This window comes from Neofelis nebulosa, chromosome X, assembly GCF_028018385.1.
Source record: "Neofelis nebulosa isolate mNeoNeb1 chromosome X, mNeoNeb1.pri, whole genome shotgun sequence".
Lineage (NCBI taxonomy): Eukaryota > Metazoa > Chordata > Mammalia > Carnivora > Felidae > Neofelis > Neofelis nebulosa.
In genome coordinates this window covers 122,842,901-122,859,154 of record NC_080800.1, presented here as the reverse complement: position 1 = coordinate 122,859,154, position 16,254 = coordinate 122,842,901, and the positions used below count along the sequence as shown (strand labels likewise).

General features: G+C 47.5%; 1 protein-coding gene across 8 annotated transcripts in view; it reads left to right on the top strand.

Moving 5' to 3' along the window:
- IDS (iduronate 2-sulfatase) overlaps positions 1-13,108 on the top strand; it is a 40,397-nt gene extending 27,289 nt beyond the window's left edge. For 3 of the 8 annotated variants that reach the window (XM_058714699.1, XM_058714701.1, XM_058714700.1), the window contains 3 exons: positions 3,254-3,380; positions 5,271-5,444; positions 8,718-13,108. In XM_058714699.1, the coding sequence (XP_058570682.1) occupies positions 3,254-3,380; positions 5,271-5,444; positions 8,718-9,190 (774 nt within the window). In that variant the 3' untranslated portion in view covers positions 9,191-13,108. The remainder of the gene's footprint in view (positions 1-3,253; positions 3,381-5,270; positions 5,445-8,717) is intronic. The other 5 variants (XM_058714707.1, XM_058714705.1, XM_058714702.1 and 2 more) reach the window with 5 other exon arrangements.
- The last annotated feature ends 3,146 nt before the right edge of the window (positions 13,109-16,254 follow it).

Genomic DNA, 16,254 nt, shown 5'->3' with positions numbered 1-16,254 from the left:
GGAGATTTGGTGATTCACGGGACGTAGGCACCGGGGTAGGGAGGAGGCCTGGACGACCATCACTAACTCATGGGGGTGCTGTTCAATCCAGGTGACAGCTCATCAGCTATGGGATGGCGGGCAGCTCCTGTGTAGCCCAGAATGTTTGTTTTGCTGGCACTGGCAGGTCCTCTCTGTGGGGAAGCCTGCACAGGTACCCATCACTCTCAGATGGTGGTGTGGTGAGCAGGGCCTTGACACAGAGGGAGCTGGGGCACCGACGTGGCCGTCCCGCTGCAACATCTGATGTCCCTTTGCCATCATGTGGGGGTGGAGCAGCCAGAGTTAGAATCCTCATGCTGACTCATCAGTCACCCTCCCCCTGGAGTACAGAAACCGTGCTGACCAATGCTCTTTCTGGACTATTCTACACGCAGCCCTGCCCTTCTGTTACTATGTGAATACACCAATAGGCAATCTAACATGGAAGGTAGATGGCAGTGTTTTTAAAGGCTGCTTCCTGGACCGCCTGCATCAGAATCCCCGCAGGAGCTTCTTAGAAGCACAGAGTCCTGGCGTCACTCAGACTTAGGGAGTTGGGAGCTTGAGGTGGGTCCTGAGAACTTGCATTTGCAAAAGCACACCTGGCGATTCTGATGCACGCAGAGGTTTGGAAATACTGCTACAGGGCACAGTTCCAAACACCACAAAAGGGTGAGGGATGTGCGCCCCTCGTATCTGTTGGACTCCTGAGGTTCGGAGGGCAGTGGTGAGAGTTTGGAGAGGAGTAGATTCACCACTTGGTCCCATTCCTAACTTCCCGATGCCGGGGTTCTGAGAGCAAGGCTGCGCGAATTGCAGCTCTGAGGCCACACCTGGATACCTTGTTAGTGACGGCCACTTAAAATGTTCTTGAAGTGGGACTGTATCCCAGGAAGGGTGCCCAGTGTTTTATGTTGCTATCTTGCTTGGTCTGCATGGGAAGCTAGTGAGGTACCTGCCGTCGCTGTTGTCCAGGCTTCTCAGTGGTCTGGGTTCAAATTCCCGTTCTGCCCCATACCAGCTGCACAACCCCTGGCAAGTCATTTTATGTCTCTGAGCCTCGGCTTCCATCTCTGTAAAATGGAAAGGAGGTGGAGAAAGGTTTTCAGCAGGGAGCACAGAGCACATACGAAAGCGTCTAAGACAGTGCCAGCTGCGTGTGAGGGCTCCTTCAGGTGCTCTCCTCCCCTCCCCACACCCCTCCTCACGGGTGGTGCAGCCGCCCAGAGGACCTCCCTGGTGTGCTTGTGTGCTCCTGCCTCTGCACACTCACCTTGAACTTGGGCCCTGCTCACTGTCCTCTTGCAGCTTTGGGTGTCTGTGCCCAGGCCGCATCTCACTCCACTCTTGAGTGTCTCAATTTTGCCCTCTCCAGCCTCTGGCCCTCTTCCTCAGCTCCACATGAGCCAGTGACCTCAGGGACCACACTCGGGGTTTGCCACCTCCCGGGTCCACTCCTGCTTGGTCGTCACCCCGACTGACCGCAGTCTCTTCTTCTCACAGCTCCCTCGCTCCATGTCTCCGTTCTCCACATGCCTCATGGGGATTGTGAGTGTGGCCCTCTCCTCTCCCCCTGGGTCCTGTCCCCTCTGAAGTCTCCTCCTGGGCAGGTCACTTACTGTTCTTGCCAGCTCGTCAGTACACTTGTGCACCGATCCTTGCCCCACCTGCAGTGCTCCACTCTGCTCTGAAACCCAAGTCCTGAGGCTGCTGGAGTGAACCCGGGCAGCCATGAGGTGGAGACACGCTCATGGGCCCAGCCTCCAGCCCCAGCAGCCCATCCATGGGGGCTCTCTGCTCAGCACTCCCTTGACCTGTGCGGCCGCTCAGAACCCGTGCCACTCTCCTCCTGCCCCTTCTACCCCTCTGCCCCATCTCTCGGCAGATGATGCCACTTGGGATTTCAGAAATGGAGGCTGGTGGACAGCCCCGGGGAGGGGACACCTGGGATGTGTGTGGGTACCGACCTGGGCCATGCCCCCCTGGCCAGCTGTGTGTCTCCAGGCAAGTTAATCCACCTCTCCGAGCCCTGGAATCTTCCCATGTCATATGGGAATGTTAATGCTCACCGTAAAGGGTGGCTCCGAGGATCGGGTGGCACCCGGCAAATATTTGGTAAACAGCGCTGTTGGTAATGCCCCTTACCGGTCGCCAGAATTGTGCATGCTCGTGTGCTGGGCTGTGGCCGTTTCCCTCATCTCGGAAGAGGAACAGCAGGGACCACCCCCACCCCACCCCCTCGTCCCATTGCCATGAGCTCCTCCTTCCTCAGAATGGAACCTTGTTTGGAATCAGGGTCATTGCAGATGTCATTAGTTAAAATGAGGTCATACTGGAGGGGCACCCGGGTGGCTTAGTTGGTTAAGCATCTGATTTTGGCCCAGGTGATGATCTTGCGGTTTTGCGAGTTCAAGCCCCATGTCAGGCTCTGCGATACAGCACAGAGCCTGCTTGGGATTCTCTCTCTCCCTCTCCCTCTCTCTGTCTCTCTGCACTTCCCCCGCTTGTGTGCATTTTCTCTCTCTTCTCTCTCTCTCAAAAATAGACATTTTTTTTTTTAAAAAGATGAGGTCATACTGGAGTCGTATGACCTGTGTTCTTGTACACAGGAAGAAGGCCATGTGAGGAGGGAGGCACAGATTGGGGTGATGTGGCCACAAGCCCACGGGCACCAAGGATGCTGGGCACCAGCATAAGCTGGAAGAGGCAGCCCCCTCCCTCAGAGCTGGCAGAGAGAACCTGGCTCTGCCGACACCTGGGTCTCAGACTCTGGCCACCGGAACTGGGAGACAGAACATTTCTATTGTTCTAAGCCCCCCAGTTTCTGGTCCTTTGGGAGTGAATAGAGCTTTGGTGGGGTCTTTGGTGCCACCCTCAGTGGGAGTTTGGAGTGCCTGGGGAATGAGTTTCAGTGTACGGGGCCATTTCCTGGGGGCCCGTAAGATTATGTGAAGGAGACAGAAGGGGATAGTAAGTGGCACATCCATCTGCTGTGATCTGTGCCCTAAAGTGAAATCTGATTCACTTAGAAAATAATCTTCCTTTTGGATCTGCTGCGGACCCAGATTTCGTCAGGACCATGTGGGCAAGGGGCTACGGATGGTGGGAAACACACGTTATGTTTTGGCTGAGAGAGTTAAGGGCGTCAGTGGCGGAATGCTCAGGTGACACTCTTCTGTGCGCCACTGCAATTCCAATTGCACTCACTCTCTTTCTTTTTTTTAATGCGCAGCGGAAAATCCGCCAGAGCTACTTTGCCTCTATTTCGTATTTGGATACACAGGTTGGCCACCTTTTGAGTGCTTTGGATGATCTCCAGCTGACCAATAGCACAATCATTGCATTTGCCTCAGATCATGGTAAGCATTTTCAAATACCTTGGTGAGTCACGCAGAACATAGGAACTTTTCTGTGAAATGTGCTTTTCTAGATTGCCTTAAACATAGGTGTGTTCTCTTTTGGGAATCAGCAGTGCCCCAAGTCTGGGGTCTCGGGGTGCTTTTATGATTGTCTTATTAGTCCTGGGACCTCTCTCCATGGAGGCAGGGCCTCTTTTGGGTACAAGGAGCGTCTTGGATGCTTGGGTGGGGACCTGATAGCAACCTTTTTTTTTTTTTTTATTGATGAAGTCAGCAGGAACCCTCCGTTTGTGTCGGGAGCCCTTTTAACCCATGCTGCTCATCTAGACTGTTGGAGGATTTCAGTTTTTCTTAGGAGGATCCAGAAGAATCCTGGCAGGGCCCCACAAGGCCCTCAGACCTGACTGCACCCCTCTACTCCCAGCCCCGATGTTCTCTCTGCCAAGAGCCTGGGGCTCACAGTGCTTTCTCTCTTTTAATTAAGGCAGTTTCCTACTTTTTCCAAAAATGGAAACAGTTTATTTAAAACTTTTGTTCTTAATTTGAAATTTTTATCAAGCTCAAGAATAGAGGCTAAACAACACCCCCCAGTCCCCATCACCCTGCTCCCACATGCCCGAGGCTAACTGGTGCTGACAGATCTGGGATCCGTTTGGCAGCCTTTGGTTGTACGTATACATGTGGCGGTGGAGTGTGTGTGTGTGTGTGTGTGTGTGTGTGTGTGTGTGTGATATATAGTCATGGAACAAGGCAGAATCGATTGTGCTTATAAACTGTTTTGTTCCCTAGTTTGCTTTTTCCACCTAATGTCACAGACAGTTCTCCATGTGATTTCTCACAGGCCTGCCTTAAGCCTTGTAAAGTCCCACATCATTTTGTCTTCTGTGGAGGCATCCTAAGTTTTCACTGTTTCCTGATGGTTTGCCATCCCCTCTGGCCCCTCTTTCCCGTGCCCAGTTCCTCTTCCAGTGCTCACACAGTCTGGTGCACCCATGAAGGCCAGGCCCACACGGAAGCTCTCTTTGCTCTGAGGCAGCTGCACTGATGACAGATGGCCCTCCTGAGACTTCCCACCTCCCAACCACAAAAGCCTTCTCCAATCCATACATGGCAGCTTGATGTGGCTTTGGTTATTTTGTAATACTAACTACTCAACATGCAATCTCTTTTATCTTTTTTATGTCAAAGCGGGTGCTCTGATGCAGACATGAGAAATTTCCAGCTTGGGGTATTCAAGCTGTCTTTTGCAAGGGATGGATGTTTTAAGTCAGGGTTAAGAGGTTTTTTTTTTTTTTTTATTTTTTTATCAAGGTTAAGGATCTCAAATCAAGTTATATTTGTTTGGTCTGTGGTATATTTTAAAAATTGAATAAGCTATCCTTGTCTTTTTAAAATGTGAGTGATAGTGCCACAGTGTCACAGCTCATTGTTCAGCGGCATGCCATCAGGTGCAGACCTGAGCCTGCGGGACTTGTGTCAAGGGAGGCCAGCCCAGGGCTGGGCAGCAGCAGCGCTGGCTGTTGGAGCCCCCGTCCAGGCAAGGGGAGCCCCTCTCGGCAGGGGCGGCATGTCTGTGCGGGACCATGGGTCCCTCAGCGCCCAGCCTGGGTGCAATTGCTAGTTGTTTGCTAAAAGAAGATAGTTTCATTTGAGAATTTAGTATTTTTTTTTCCTTTTAGAGTTTCCTCATTCAGGACAAAGGTCTAACTTCAAATAAAGCAATACTTAGATTTAGGGGAAGTCCCCTTTTTGTGGTCATTATATAGGAATTTCTTCTGCTGAGTGTTTGTTTCCTCTGGTTTTTACAACAGGAAATGAAATGGTATCTAAAGTGGGCAATGAATAATATCATTATTCGTTTTCTGTCGTTCTGTGCTTTTTATGACCTAGGGTGGGCTCTAGGTGAACATGGAGAATGGGCCAAATACAGCAATTTTGACGTCGCTACCCGCGTGCCCCTGATGTTCTATGTTCCCGGGAGGACGGCTCCGCTTCCAGAGGCAGGAGAGGAGCTTTTCCCTTACATCGACCCTTTCGATTCTGTGTTGGAATCGATGGAGCCAGGTATAAAATACACCAGAGAGATGTTGCTTGATAGTAAGCTTTCTTTAGTTTATATGTAAATCACCTTACCAGTTCAGAGCCCAGGGCTTACCCGGTCCGTCTTCCTGCCCGGTGTTGGCATTCCTGAGTACCTCCGGGTCAGGGAGGGGTGGCAGGGCCAGAGCCACCAAGTACGGCCCTCGTCCACGAGGAGCATGGAAGATGGGGAGCGAGGAAGGAGTAGGTGGCACCCCCAGGATGAGGAGGACTATCATGGCGGTGACAATAGTGCGCTCCAAAGCTGGGAGGCAGGGGTGACAGACTCCACCAGGGCCGGGGCTGTCCCCCTACAGATGAGCATAACTCTTGCCTGCACACTTCTACGGGGACTCGGCCCTTTGTGAGGAAGACATTTGCCGTTTTGGCAGCTTACTGGTCTAGTGAGCCGCTAGATCTATCAAGTAGGCCAGGTGACCTGCTTCTGCACTCCGCAACAATGAGCAAGTTTACTTTGACTTCCACGTGCCAGTCCATCTCAGCCTTGAAAATGACACCAATACCTCTCTTCTCTAGGCTGAGATCCCCAGGCCTGCAGCCGTTCTTTCAGGCCCACAGTTATTGTGGTCTCTGTCTTCCAGAAACTCCAGTTTAAGAAAAAGATTTCCAGAAATGTCCCTTGAACAGGATACCCCTTGCTACAGCATGGGGCAATCTGTGCAGGTTCTTTGTGAATTACTTCCTAAGTTGATCTGCTCAGCGCAGAGACGAGTCATGTACTTCAGATGACATTTGCTTTTTTAGGGGTACGTTTTCCATGAACTCTCAGAAGCCAGGTTGTTCCCTTTCTGGACTTCTTTCTTTATTTAATCCATCTAAATCCGTTTAACATCTAAATCTTGCCCTTTATATTGATTTCTATTAAAAATTTTTTTCCTTGGTTCTGGCCTATCATCCTGGCCTTTCTGGATCTTTCTCAGTTTGCTTTAAACAGCCCAATTTTATTTTCTCTACACGTGATTTTCGTGTGCTGCATGCTTTGCCTTCTTTCAAGTCATTGATAAGGTTAAATCTTTTCAAGGCATGATTATAGCCCTTTGTTTCCTTGGAGAAATCTGACCGGTTGAGAATGTTTTGTGTGTTTTTTTTGAAACTTTTGTGGGGAGGTGTTCAGCAAGTTGTAAATTCACATAACTGCACCGTTCCCAGTTTATGCCCCAATTTTATCTCCAGCCTCTGTCTCTTCCCTGAACTTTGGGACTTGGGTTTCCAACAGCTTGTCCCACTTGGCCAGCCTGACGTGCCCAAGCTGGGCTTCTGGCCTTTCACTGTAAGACCCTCTTGGCCCTCTTTTCCCTCTCAGGGAATGGCTGTGCTGACTCAGGCCAAAAAATCGTGGAGTCCTCCTGACCCCTGCATCTCTTCTGTCCTCCATATGTAATATGTAGTCCTCGTCAGCAAGCCTGTTGCTGTCCATTCAGTCTGTCTGTACTGCTTCTCACTGAGTCATGCTGCCACGCTGGGCCACACCGCCACCATCTCCTGCTGGATTCCTGCAGTGGCTTGCTGAAGTCTCCCTGGTTGTGCTCGTGGTCCCCTGGAGTTCCTCCTCCTCGCAGTGACCGAAGTGATCCTGTTAAAACCCGAGTCAGGTGGTGTCACAGCCCTGCTCTGGAGCCTCCCACATACCTCATTGAGTGGAAGTCCTTATAGCAGCTGACAAGTCCTGATGGGATCTGGGCCCCCATTTCTTCCTGACCTCACCTTTTTACAGGCATCTGGGGTATCTGTCTTGGGCAGCAGCCCACAGTCTGGATTTGTGTCATTGCTTCCTCATGACTAGATTCAGGGTAAACATTTTTGACACACACACTGGACATGAGGTTGTGTGCTTCCTTGGTGTCACAGTGGGGGCACTCGGTGGTGGCGTATGCCATTGTTAGTGATGCCAGATTTGGTCCTGATTAAGGTGGCCATGTCGGCCAGGTCTTGCCATTTTGTAAAAGTATCTTTCTTTAAGCTTCTTTTCTTTTTATTTAACTTACAAATTAAATGTGTTGAAATAAAATTGGGCAGTATAAAGCAAATTCTTAGAGATCCAGAAAGGCCAGAATGATGGTCCAAAGCCCAGACCGGTTTTAATAGGAATCAACAGAAAGTACAGGATTGAGACTTTAAAGATGGATCCACCACAATGAGATGCCATTTCCTATCCATTATCAAAATCAACAAAAAACTCCAGCACTGGAATGGTGTGGAGAAACTGGAACCCTCACACTGCTGGTGGGGATGTAAAATGGTGCAGCCACTGTGGAAAATGGTTTAGCCATTCTTCAAAAAGTTAAAGGTAGAGTTAGTGCGTGACTGGGCAATTCTACTCCTAGATATATAGCCCACAGAATCAAAAACAGGTATTCAAACAAAAACTTGTATTTGAATGTTCATAACATTATTCATAATCACCAGAAGGCTCAAGCACCCCAAGTATCCACTGCCGGATGAATAGATAGGCAAAATGTCGTCTCCCCACATAGCGGAATGTTACTCAGCCTTCAAGAAGGCAGGACATTCTGACACCTGCTAAAACATGGATGAGCCTTGAGGACATGATGCTCAGTGAAGTAAGCAGTCCTAAAAGGACAAATACTATGTGATGCCACTTACACGAGGTCCCTAGAGGAGCCAATGTCATAGAGACAGAAAGTAGGACAGTGGGTGCCAGGGGCTGGGGAGCAGGGGAGATGCGGAAGGTAGTGTTTAATGAGGACAGACTGCGGTTCGGGAAGATGGAAACAGTTCTGGGCATGGATGGTGGTGATGGCTGCGGAACAGGGTGAATGTTTGTGATGCTGCTGAAGTGGACGCTACAACATGGGTCAGGTGGTAAGTTTGATGTTGTTCGTGTTCTCCCACAATCTAAAGGAGATATGCTGACATCCAGGAAGGAGTCATCTGCAGGGTGACACTGTTGAGATTCTGAATATCCTGTCCCACAACAGATTTTTACCTGGTGGCTTGGGCTTCCATGGGTGATCCTTGCCTGAATCAGTTATTACACTGATGGCTCCAAAATTGACATCATTTTTAAAAGTGCCAGCTGGTTGCGGGCACCTTCATTTTGTGTCCTCTAACTGGGTGAGGTGCCGAATTGGCGTTGTTCCTAAACTCTTGGGCCAAAAATAAATGTAAAAAAACAAAAGACAACGCGTGGTGCCCAGATGGGCTCCTGTCCTCATCCTGTTGGCTGTGCAGGCTTCCTTAAAGTAGTCCATTCAGCAGGATCGCTTCCTGTTTCAGGCCGGCGAGTCATGGACCTGGTGGAACTTCTTTCTCTCTCTCCTACGCTCGCGGGACTTGCTGGCCTGCACGTCCCACCTCGCTGTCCTGTTCCCTCGTTTCATGTGCACCTGTGCCGAGAAGGCCAGAACCTTGGGAAGCATTTTCAACTCCAGGACCTGGGAGAGGACCTGCACCTTCGTGGTAATCCCCGTGAGTCTATTGCCTATAGCCAGTACCCCCGGCCCGCAGACTATCCTCAGTGGAATTCTGACAAGCCGAGCTTAAAAGATATAAAGGTCATGGGCTATTCCATACGCACGATAGACTATAGGTACACTGTGTGGGTTGGCTTTGATCCCCGTGAATTTCTGGCTAATTTTTCTGATGTCCATGCAGGGGAACTGTATTTTGTTGATTCCGACCCTCTGCAGGACCACAACATGTATAATGACTCCCAGGGCAGAGACCTTCTCCAGTCATTGATGCCTTGAGTCTTGCCAAGCACTGAGGAGGGTGTACGTAATGTGCTCCCTTCCAGCTGGGGAGAGGAGGAGTTAGAGCTGGTTATTTGGCGATTACCCACAATATTGGAAGCAACCCGGGGGTAGGCAATCAAAGCGTGCATCAACAGTTTGGCCTAAGAATATGTAATAGCCCAGCCCTTTGATTCTTTATTAATTTGAGTCTTCATTTCTACTTGGTGATCGGACTGAACCATTCTTTCCCATTTTGAATAATCATAGCTTATTTATCGAATGGATAAGTGTAAAGCGAGCAAATGAAAATTGTCATCCTTTTAGCCGTCAAGACCATAATCACCTAACGTAACGCTATAGTCAAGAAATACTGGAATTATTTGCAGAATTTAGTGCATTTCAAAAAGTAACCGTATGTCACATGCTGTTTAACACTAAGTTCCTGGTTGTTTTGTTTATAATTTAATAATTTATTTAGCCCAATATATTCAAAATATTATGTCAGTATTTCAGGTTTCTTTTTAAAATGTTAAATAATAATGCCAGATACATTTAAGTCTTATCTTCAGTTTTTGTTCTTAAGATTGCAAATTTTCAAAATCCAAAGATAAAATAGGCATGAAGTGATTAACGTGGAATCTAGGCATAAAGTGATTAGTGTGGAATCTCTATATCAAATGATACATAATGCTCAGTAAACCAGAGGCATGAAATGTATGGGAAATTCAGTTAAAAATGTTCAAAAAAAATGTTCAGAGATGTCTGGCCCAAGTAATAATTTGTTAGCAAGTAATATGACCCTTGACCTCAGAGATCACCTCTTGAAAGGCACTGTTATGTGTTACATTATACCTGTATCCATGAATTGAGTCACTCAAAACTGTTAAGTGCTTTCCTTCTTCAGGAATAGTTGGTTGCAGATATCCACTTATCCAGGAGGCCAGAAATATTTGACTTTTAATTGCTGATTAAAGACAACACTAATTTTATTAAATTCTAAATTATTTTGAGAATTGTTAAAACTTCATTAGTATAATATTAGGTGATTTCTAATCCCCCAGAATGTAGTTCCATGTTCCCCAAACATGAAAGTAACCAGAAGGCAGGCGGTAGTAATAAGCTTAGCCTATTAAAGAGGGTGGGATCGTCACAACTCCTGTTAATAGCAGTGGAAGCTGATCAGTTATTAGTAGTCATCAGAGGAGTCAACCGCATTCTAAATCAATATCATGTGTAGTCCTGTATCAGAGTGAGTCATTTCTAGTAATGAATTGTGTCTTTTAAGTGCATCAGTGCTTAAAGGTAAATGCTTGTGAAACAAACTTCAGCGAATTAGGTTAAGTCACTTCTGTGTATTAAATTGTAACAAAAAAGGCAAGATATCATGTTAAGAGATTACTTCAAATCAGTAGTTTCAGACAGTTTTTTGTTTTTGTTGTTTTTTTACTAATTAGCCTACAGTAGAGGTGCATATGGTAACACAGTGCTCTTCTAATTGATTGTGACTTAGTGTCCCGGCCACAACGGTTTCTAGTTGAAGAGTGAAGGGCCCTATTCATCTCTCCTGATCCTGAGGCTCATCTTTCTTCTGGATGCCTACGCTTTACTTGTCGGTGGGTTCCCTGGGCCTTTTATTTCTCCTTCTTTGTCCTTTTTACCGCTCTCATCACTTCCATGAAGATTTTTACAATCCAGTCTGCAAATTCGTCGTGACATATGTTCAATGTGTTTAGCTTTATCTCCTCCTCCACAGTTACAATGATAAGTTTGAACACAGGCCTTTATCTCACATCCGTGTGCTGCGCCTGTTGGCTGCAGTATGTACACTTCCTCATTTTTTCTCGCTCTATTTCTTGAGGCACAGCTTTAGTGTCAAAAATCGCCACGTTCTGCTTTCGCCGAAGTTGTTAGCTGAACTGCGCCAGAAAAGAGTGAAGTGGCAGATACATTGGGTGTGCAGCTGCTGTTTTGGCCCATAATTCGCCAGGGTGACCAAAGCCATATCCGGAGCCGGGTCCACGTGGGGCGCTTTTGTGTGTGGATCCGCCTCTACCGGAAGTGCTTCTGTCTCGTCTCTCCTACTTGAGCACGCGGCGTCAGAGTGCTCCTTAGCTTTTAGTTTTTCGTGGCTTTCCCTTTACAGATCTCTCCCTTTAGAAACTAAGGCTGCATTTCACATTCGATGGGATGCACATCCTCTCACAGGTTGCGGGGGGGGGGGGCTTTCTATTTTTGACACCGAACCCAATTTAGAGCCACTTTTTGTTTCCTTTTGCACGTCTCTGGCACATGTTGGGATGACTAGCCGCTTTCTGGGTTTCCGATGTCCAAGCTGACCACATTCCTTATCTTGACTCGGCCTAGAGTAAGCATATCTTTGTGGCTCCACGTGACCTTTCTCTGATCTCACTGAGCTTGACGTGTTTTATTAATGGTTCCACAGTCACTTTATTTGTAGAAAGCCCCATATCACTTGAGCAGGGGTTCTTTGATACAGTTCAGTTGAAACCAGACTAGTGACCCAAGAAAGGTTGAGTGGACCTGTCTCCATGGCTCAAACATGAGGGTACACCAGAACCACCCGAAGCCTTGCTAAAATCCAGCGTGCCAGACCCTGCCTGCTGAGGTTCTGATTCATTGCGTCTGGGGTGGGGCCTGAGAATGTGCATTTCTTACAAATTACGCTGCTCCCCCGAAGACCACACTTTGAGAATCACTGCCCCTAGGTGTGTGCTGTCCAGTGGCAACTAGGCACATGTGACTGTTTACATTAATTAAAATGAAATAAACATTTCAGAAGCAGAATCGAAGTTGCACTTGCCTATTTCAAGTGCTCATCAGCCCTGTATGATTAGTGGGCACCATATTGGATAGCACAGATCTAGAACCTTTCCATCGTGGCAGAAAGTGGAACAGAGCTGCCCAAGACTAACTGCGTGAGCTGGGTCCACCTAGCTGTTGGCAAGTCCCTTCTGTGAGCCGATTCTGCACCCTAGGTTTGCGTGTGAAGACTTGTCTGGAGGCAAGCCAGGGACGCCAGGTTGAAGCGTGGCGCCGGGAGCGCCCTCTGGCCATCGGCTCTTTCCTCCCCCACCGCTAGTGCCATCACCATATCCCCAGCCCTTCTCACCTCCTTCCGAGTAGCTTACCTCCCCCTCCTCTTTCCTCCCTTGCCCCTGAAGAATCCACGTGTCTTCCTGAACTCCCTCTTTGATCCTGCCCTTTGAGAACACCGTCAGTGCCTACTACTGGGTCTCCTCAGACCTTCGTTGAGCAGTCAGAGTCTTCCCTGACTCCACAAAGCCCCTTTCCTCGGCTGACCAGTTTTCATACTGGTCCCTGACTCTCCCTGGCCAATCCCTACCTCCTTGCCCACCCCTAGGTTGTCCTACCCCCCCGTCCATTCATGACCATTCTTCACAGCCACTCACCTGCTCCCATCTCCAAGAAGCTGAGGCTTTGTGACTCTAGAGTGTGTCATGGCATGAAATGAACAGGAACATCACTAAAGAATCTTATGGCTGCTTTGGAAAAAGGTATCTTTTTCTGAACGCAAAATTAATGTGTTAATTACAGAAAAATTGGAAAACAAATACAGTAAAAGGTAAGAATATGCATCAGTATTTTGCCCCAAGATGGTCACTGAATATCGTGTCTTCTCTGGGGTATGAATGTTTTACATTGCTGTGATCATGCTCTGTGTTTTATCGTGCAGTTTTATATTATTTTTTTCACTAAGTATTATGTGTGGTTACTGCAAATTTCTGCAGATACTTTATGATGGTGGTAATATATTTTGTTGTGTACTTTTACCATAATTTACTTAACCTTCTTTCAAATTATTGAAAATTTAGCTTATTTCCCGATTTCCAGTATTGTAAATAATGCTGTGATGAACAACTTTGTGAATAAAATGTTTTTATGTACATCAAATGACTCCCTTAGGCTGCTCTCTCAGTGCCAAATTGTCAAAAGCTTCTCGATTTGGCCCCTCTCCCCACTCTCCTGCTACCTTAGGGTAGTAAAACTAAAAATAAAGCAAACAAGCATACAATAATAAAAAACATAAAACCAAAAACCCCCAGCAGACCCCGCCCCTAATGGTAACAGGTGAAAGTGGCATCCTGTTTTACCTTCTAACTCTTTGCTTATTACCATCCTTAAACATTGCTCTCTCTGTAAAATTGTTGGGCATTTGTATTTCCAGTTGTGTGAATTTGCCTTTAAATCTTGGTTATGGGTTTCACTTTTTAAAATAATCAAACAAATTACGCTTTTCCTGCGTGATTTTTTTTCCCGGTAAACACGGGGATCCTTCCAAATCGGGAGATTGAATAAATATTCATTTTCCTTTCCTGATTTTGTGGTTGCTTTTATACTTAAGTTACCCTGTCTCTTCACCCTGTTATCAGAATAATGTATGCTCATTGTATGAAATTTGGAAGACATACATGCCAGATGGTGAGGATGACCACCATGTCCAGAACATAGCCACTGTAGACATGTGTGCATTTCTCTTGGCTCTTTTTCCTGCCCACATACATATGCACAGATGAAGACGTTTTTATCTGTACACAGATGAAATCCACATCCAATCCTGTATCCCACCTCTGTGATCTGAAATAACGTTGGCATTTTTTTTACATCATTAATGGCTTTTGGCAAGAAGTCATGATGAGTGTGCCGCCCTTCCTACATTAATCCTTTTTTACTGAAATTTTCAAATTTTTGTATGCAGTAAAAAAATGTGGTGAAGTGCATATAATGTAAGATTTACCATTATGTGTGCAGTTCGGTAGGTAGCATTAAGTCCCTTCACGATGTTGTGCCATTGGAACCTCATCCACAGAACTTTTTTCCTCTTGCACAACTGAAACTCTGTCCCCATGAAACACCCAACTCCCCATCTCCCCCTCTCCCCAGTCCCAGGAACCACCATTCTCCTTTCTGTTCCTACGAATTTGACTACTCTAGGAACCCCATGGAAGCCGAATCATAGAGTATTTGTCATTTTGTGTCTGGCTTCTTTTACTTAGAATATCTTCAAGGTCCATCCATGTTGTGGCATATATCAGAGTTTCCTTCCTTTCTAAGGCTGAATAATACTCCATTGTATGGATAGATGACACTTTGTGTCTCCATTTGTCCCCTGATGGACACTTCAGTTGTTTCTACCTTTGGACTATTGTGAATAATGCTGCTGTGAACATGGGTATACGGTTATCTGTTCAAATCTCTCCTTTTAAGTACTTTTGAGTATATATCTAGTCTGCATTCATCTTTAATCACTTAAAACTGTTGGGGTGTATGCTGAGAGATGAGCAAGCTGGTTGGCGGAGCCTCACCCTGGCTACAGTGGGTAAGGTTTCTCTGAATGATGGCAGCAGGCCGACCTCCCTGATGCCTGCCCGGGGTTACCAAGCCATCATTCCTCACTGTGTGAGGGGGGCTTTGGGTATCAGTTCCAAAATGGAGCTCAGCCCCTTCTCCTTGCGCAAGTCCAGCCTGCAGATTACAGCTCCTTTGCAGAGTCTCTTGAATTTGGCCTGGGGTTGGGAATTGAACTAGAACCCAGGTGCCCCCTTTGGCTCCGCCCATTATCTCTTTTGGCCTTAGGTAGAGCCCATTGTGGTTGAGCCTGCTGTCAGCCTAGCCCCCTTCTGCCTCAGTGCACTTGGTGTCCCCTCACCTCTCCCAGGCAGTCTCTCCTCTATACACGAGAACTTGTAGCTGAGAGGGTTGTCACTAGCCAGTGCCCTGGGATCGCCTACAGTGTTACAATGATGGGTAAGAGCCCTCACCGCTCTCAGGACTTGCCTCCCACGTGCATCTGAAGTTCCTGCTGGTGCCCCGCCCATTTGCCTACCTAGTGGGGCAGATGTTGCTTTCCTCTCAAGTGTCTGCTGAAATACAATCCGATGTGGTGGAAAGCCCATCCTTGAGGGCTTTCCTTGGGGATCAGAGTTCCCTGGCTGTTACTCCATATCCCACCAAGATTGCTGGCAGGCACTGCTGATAATCATGAAAGGATGTTTGACTCCGGATTCTGGACCGTGGTCCTAGGCCTCTGATGGGGGCGATTCCAAGCTGGAGAAAACAGACATGGCTTCGGTTGGCTCTGGGTGCGGTGTCTGGGAGGCCACCTGCAGGTGCATGCAGAGGGCAATGTGGCACACCCCGGGCAGAAGGGAGCCCTGCTGGCAGCAGGGAACAAAGGCTCCATGTCTAGTGTCTTTGGCACCTGCTAGGAAGCCAGAGTTAGGACATGGACAAAGAGAGGAGCAAAGGCCAGGGGTTAACGCTTTTGCTTTTTCCTGTCTGTAAAAGTCAGGAAGTGTGATTTATGCGGGTGACATGGTTTAGAGCAGGACTGGGGCTGACATTTACAAAACCCTTGCCCTAATTTATTGTCGTTTCGGGTGTGCTTTGGAAAGAACCTTTGCAGGTGATTTATATTCAAAATTCATTATTTACTTAACAGGTTTTATGAATTCATCTCCTCCACACTATTGAAAAAGGTATCCTTGTATTTGTGTTAAGTGCAGCATGAGTTATTGTATGAATAAATCATATTAAATTTGCCATTATCATTGTGTGTGCAATTCTTGCTGCTGTTTTGGGACTGCTTGATGCGGCCTTAAAATAAGTGAAGCCATTTAATGGCCCTCCATCCCATCGTACGGTTTTGCCCCCTCACAGTGTCCAGCCTGCCCCCACCCGTGTGAGACCAGGGCAAGTGTGCTGTGGGATTTGAGAAGCGGCTGCATTATGGGAGGTAGGCGGTAAGTTGCACTTGGGCATAGAAGCGCCTTGCTGGGCAGTGCTATTTCTCTCAGCTTACCCTGCAGTTAGAGACTCCCCAGAAAGAAGGAGGAAGTGGGGTGGCCAATCTAGTGGGCCTCTTTAGGGAAACCAGATGTGCAATAGCAGCCACTGAAAGGAGGGCTGGCTTGTCATCTTGAAGGAAATGGGTGGGTTTGTGGGGTGCCAGCTGGAGAAGCCCCCACTTAGTGCCTTAAGTACCTTAACAAATCCTGGCTTGTCTCTTCTGCCTTTCCTTGTTGATGGCTTTGAGTGAA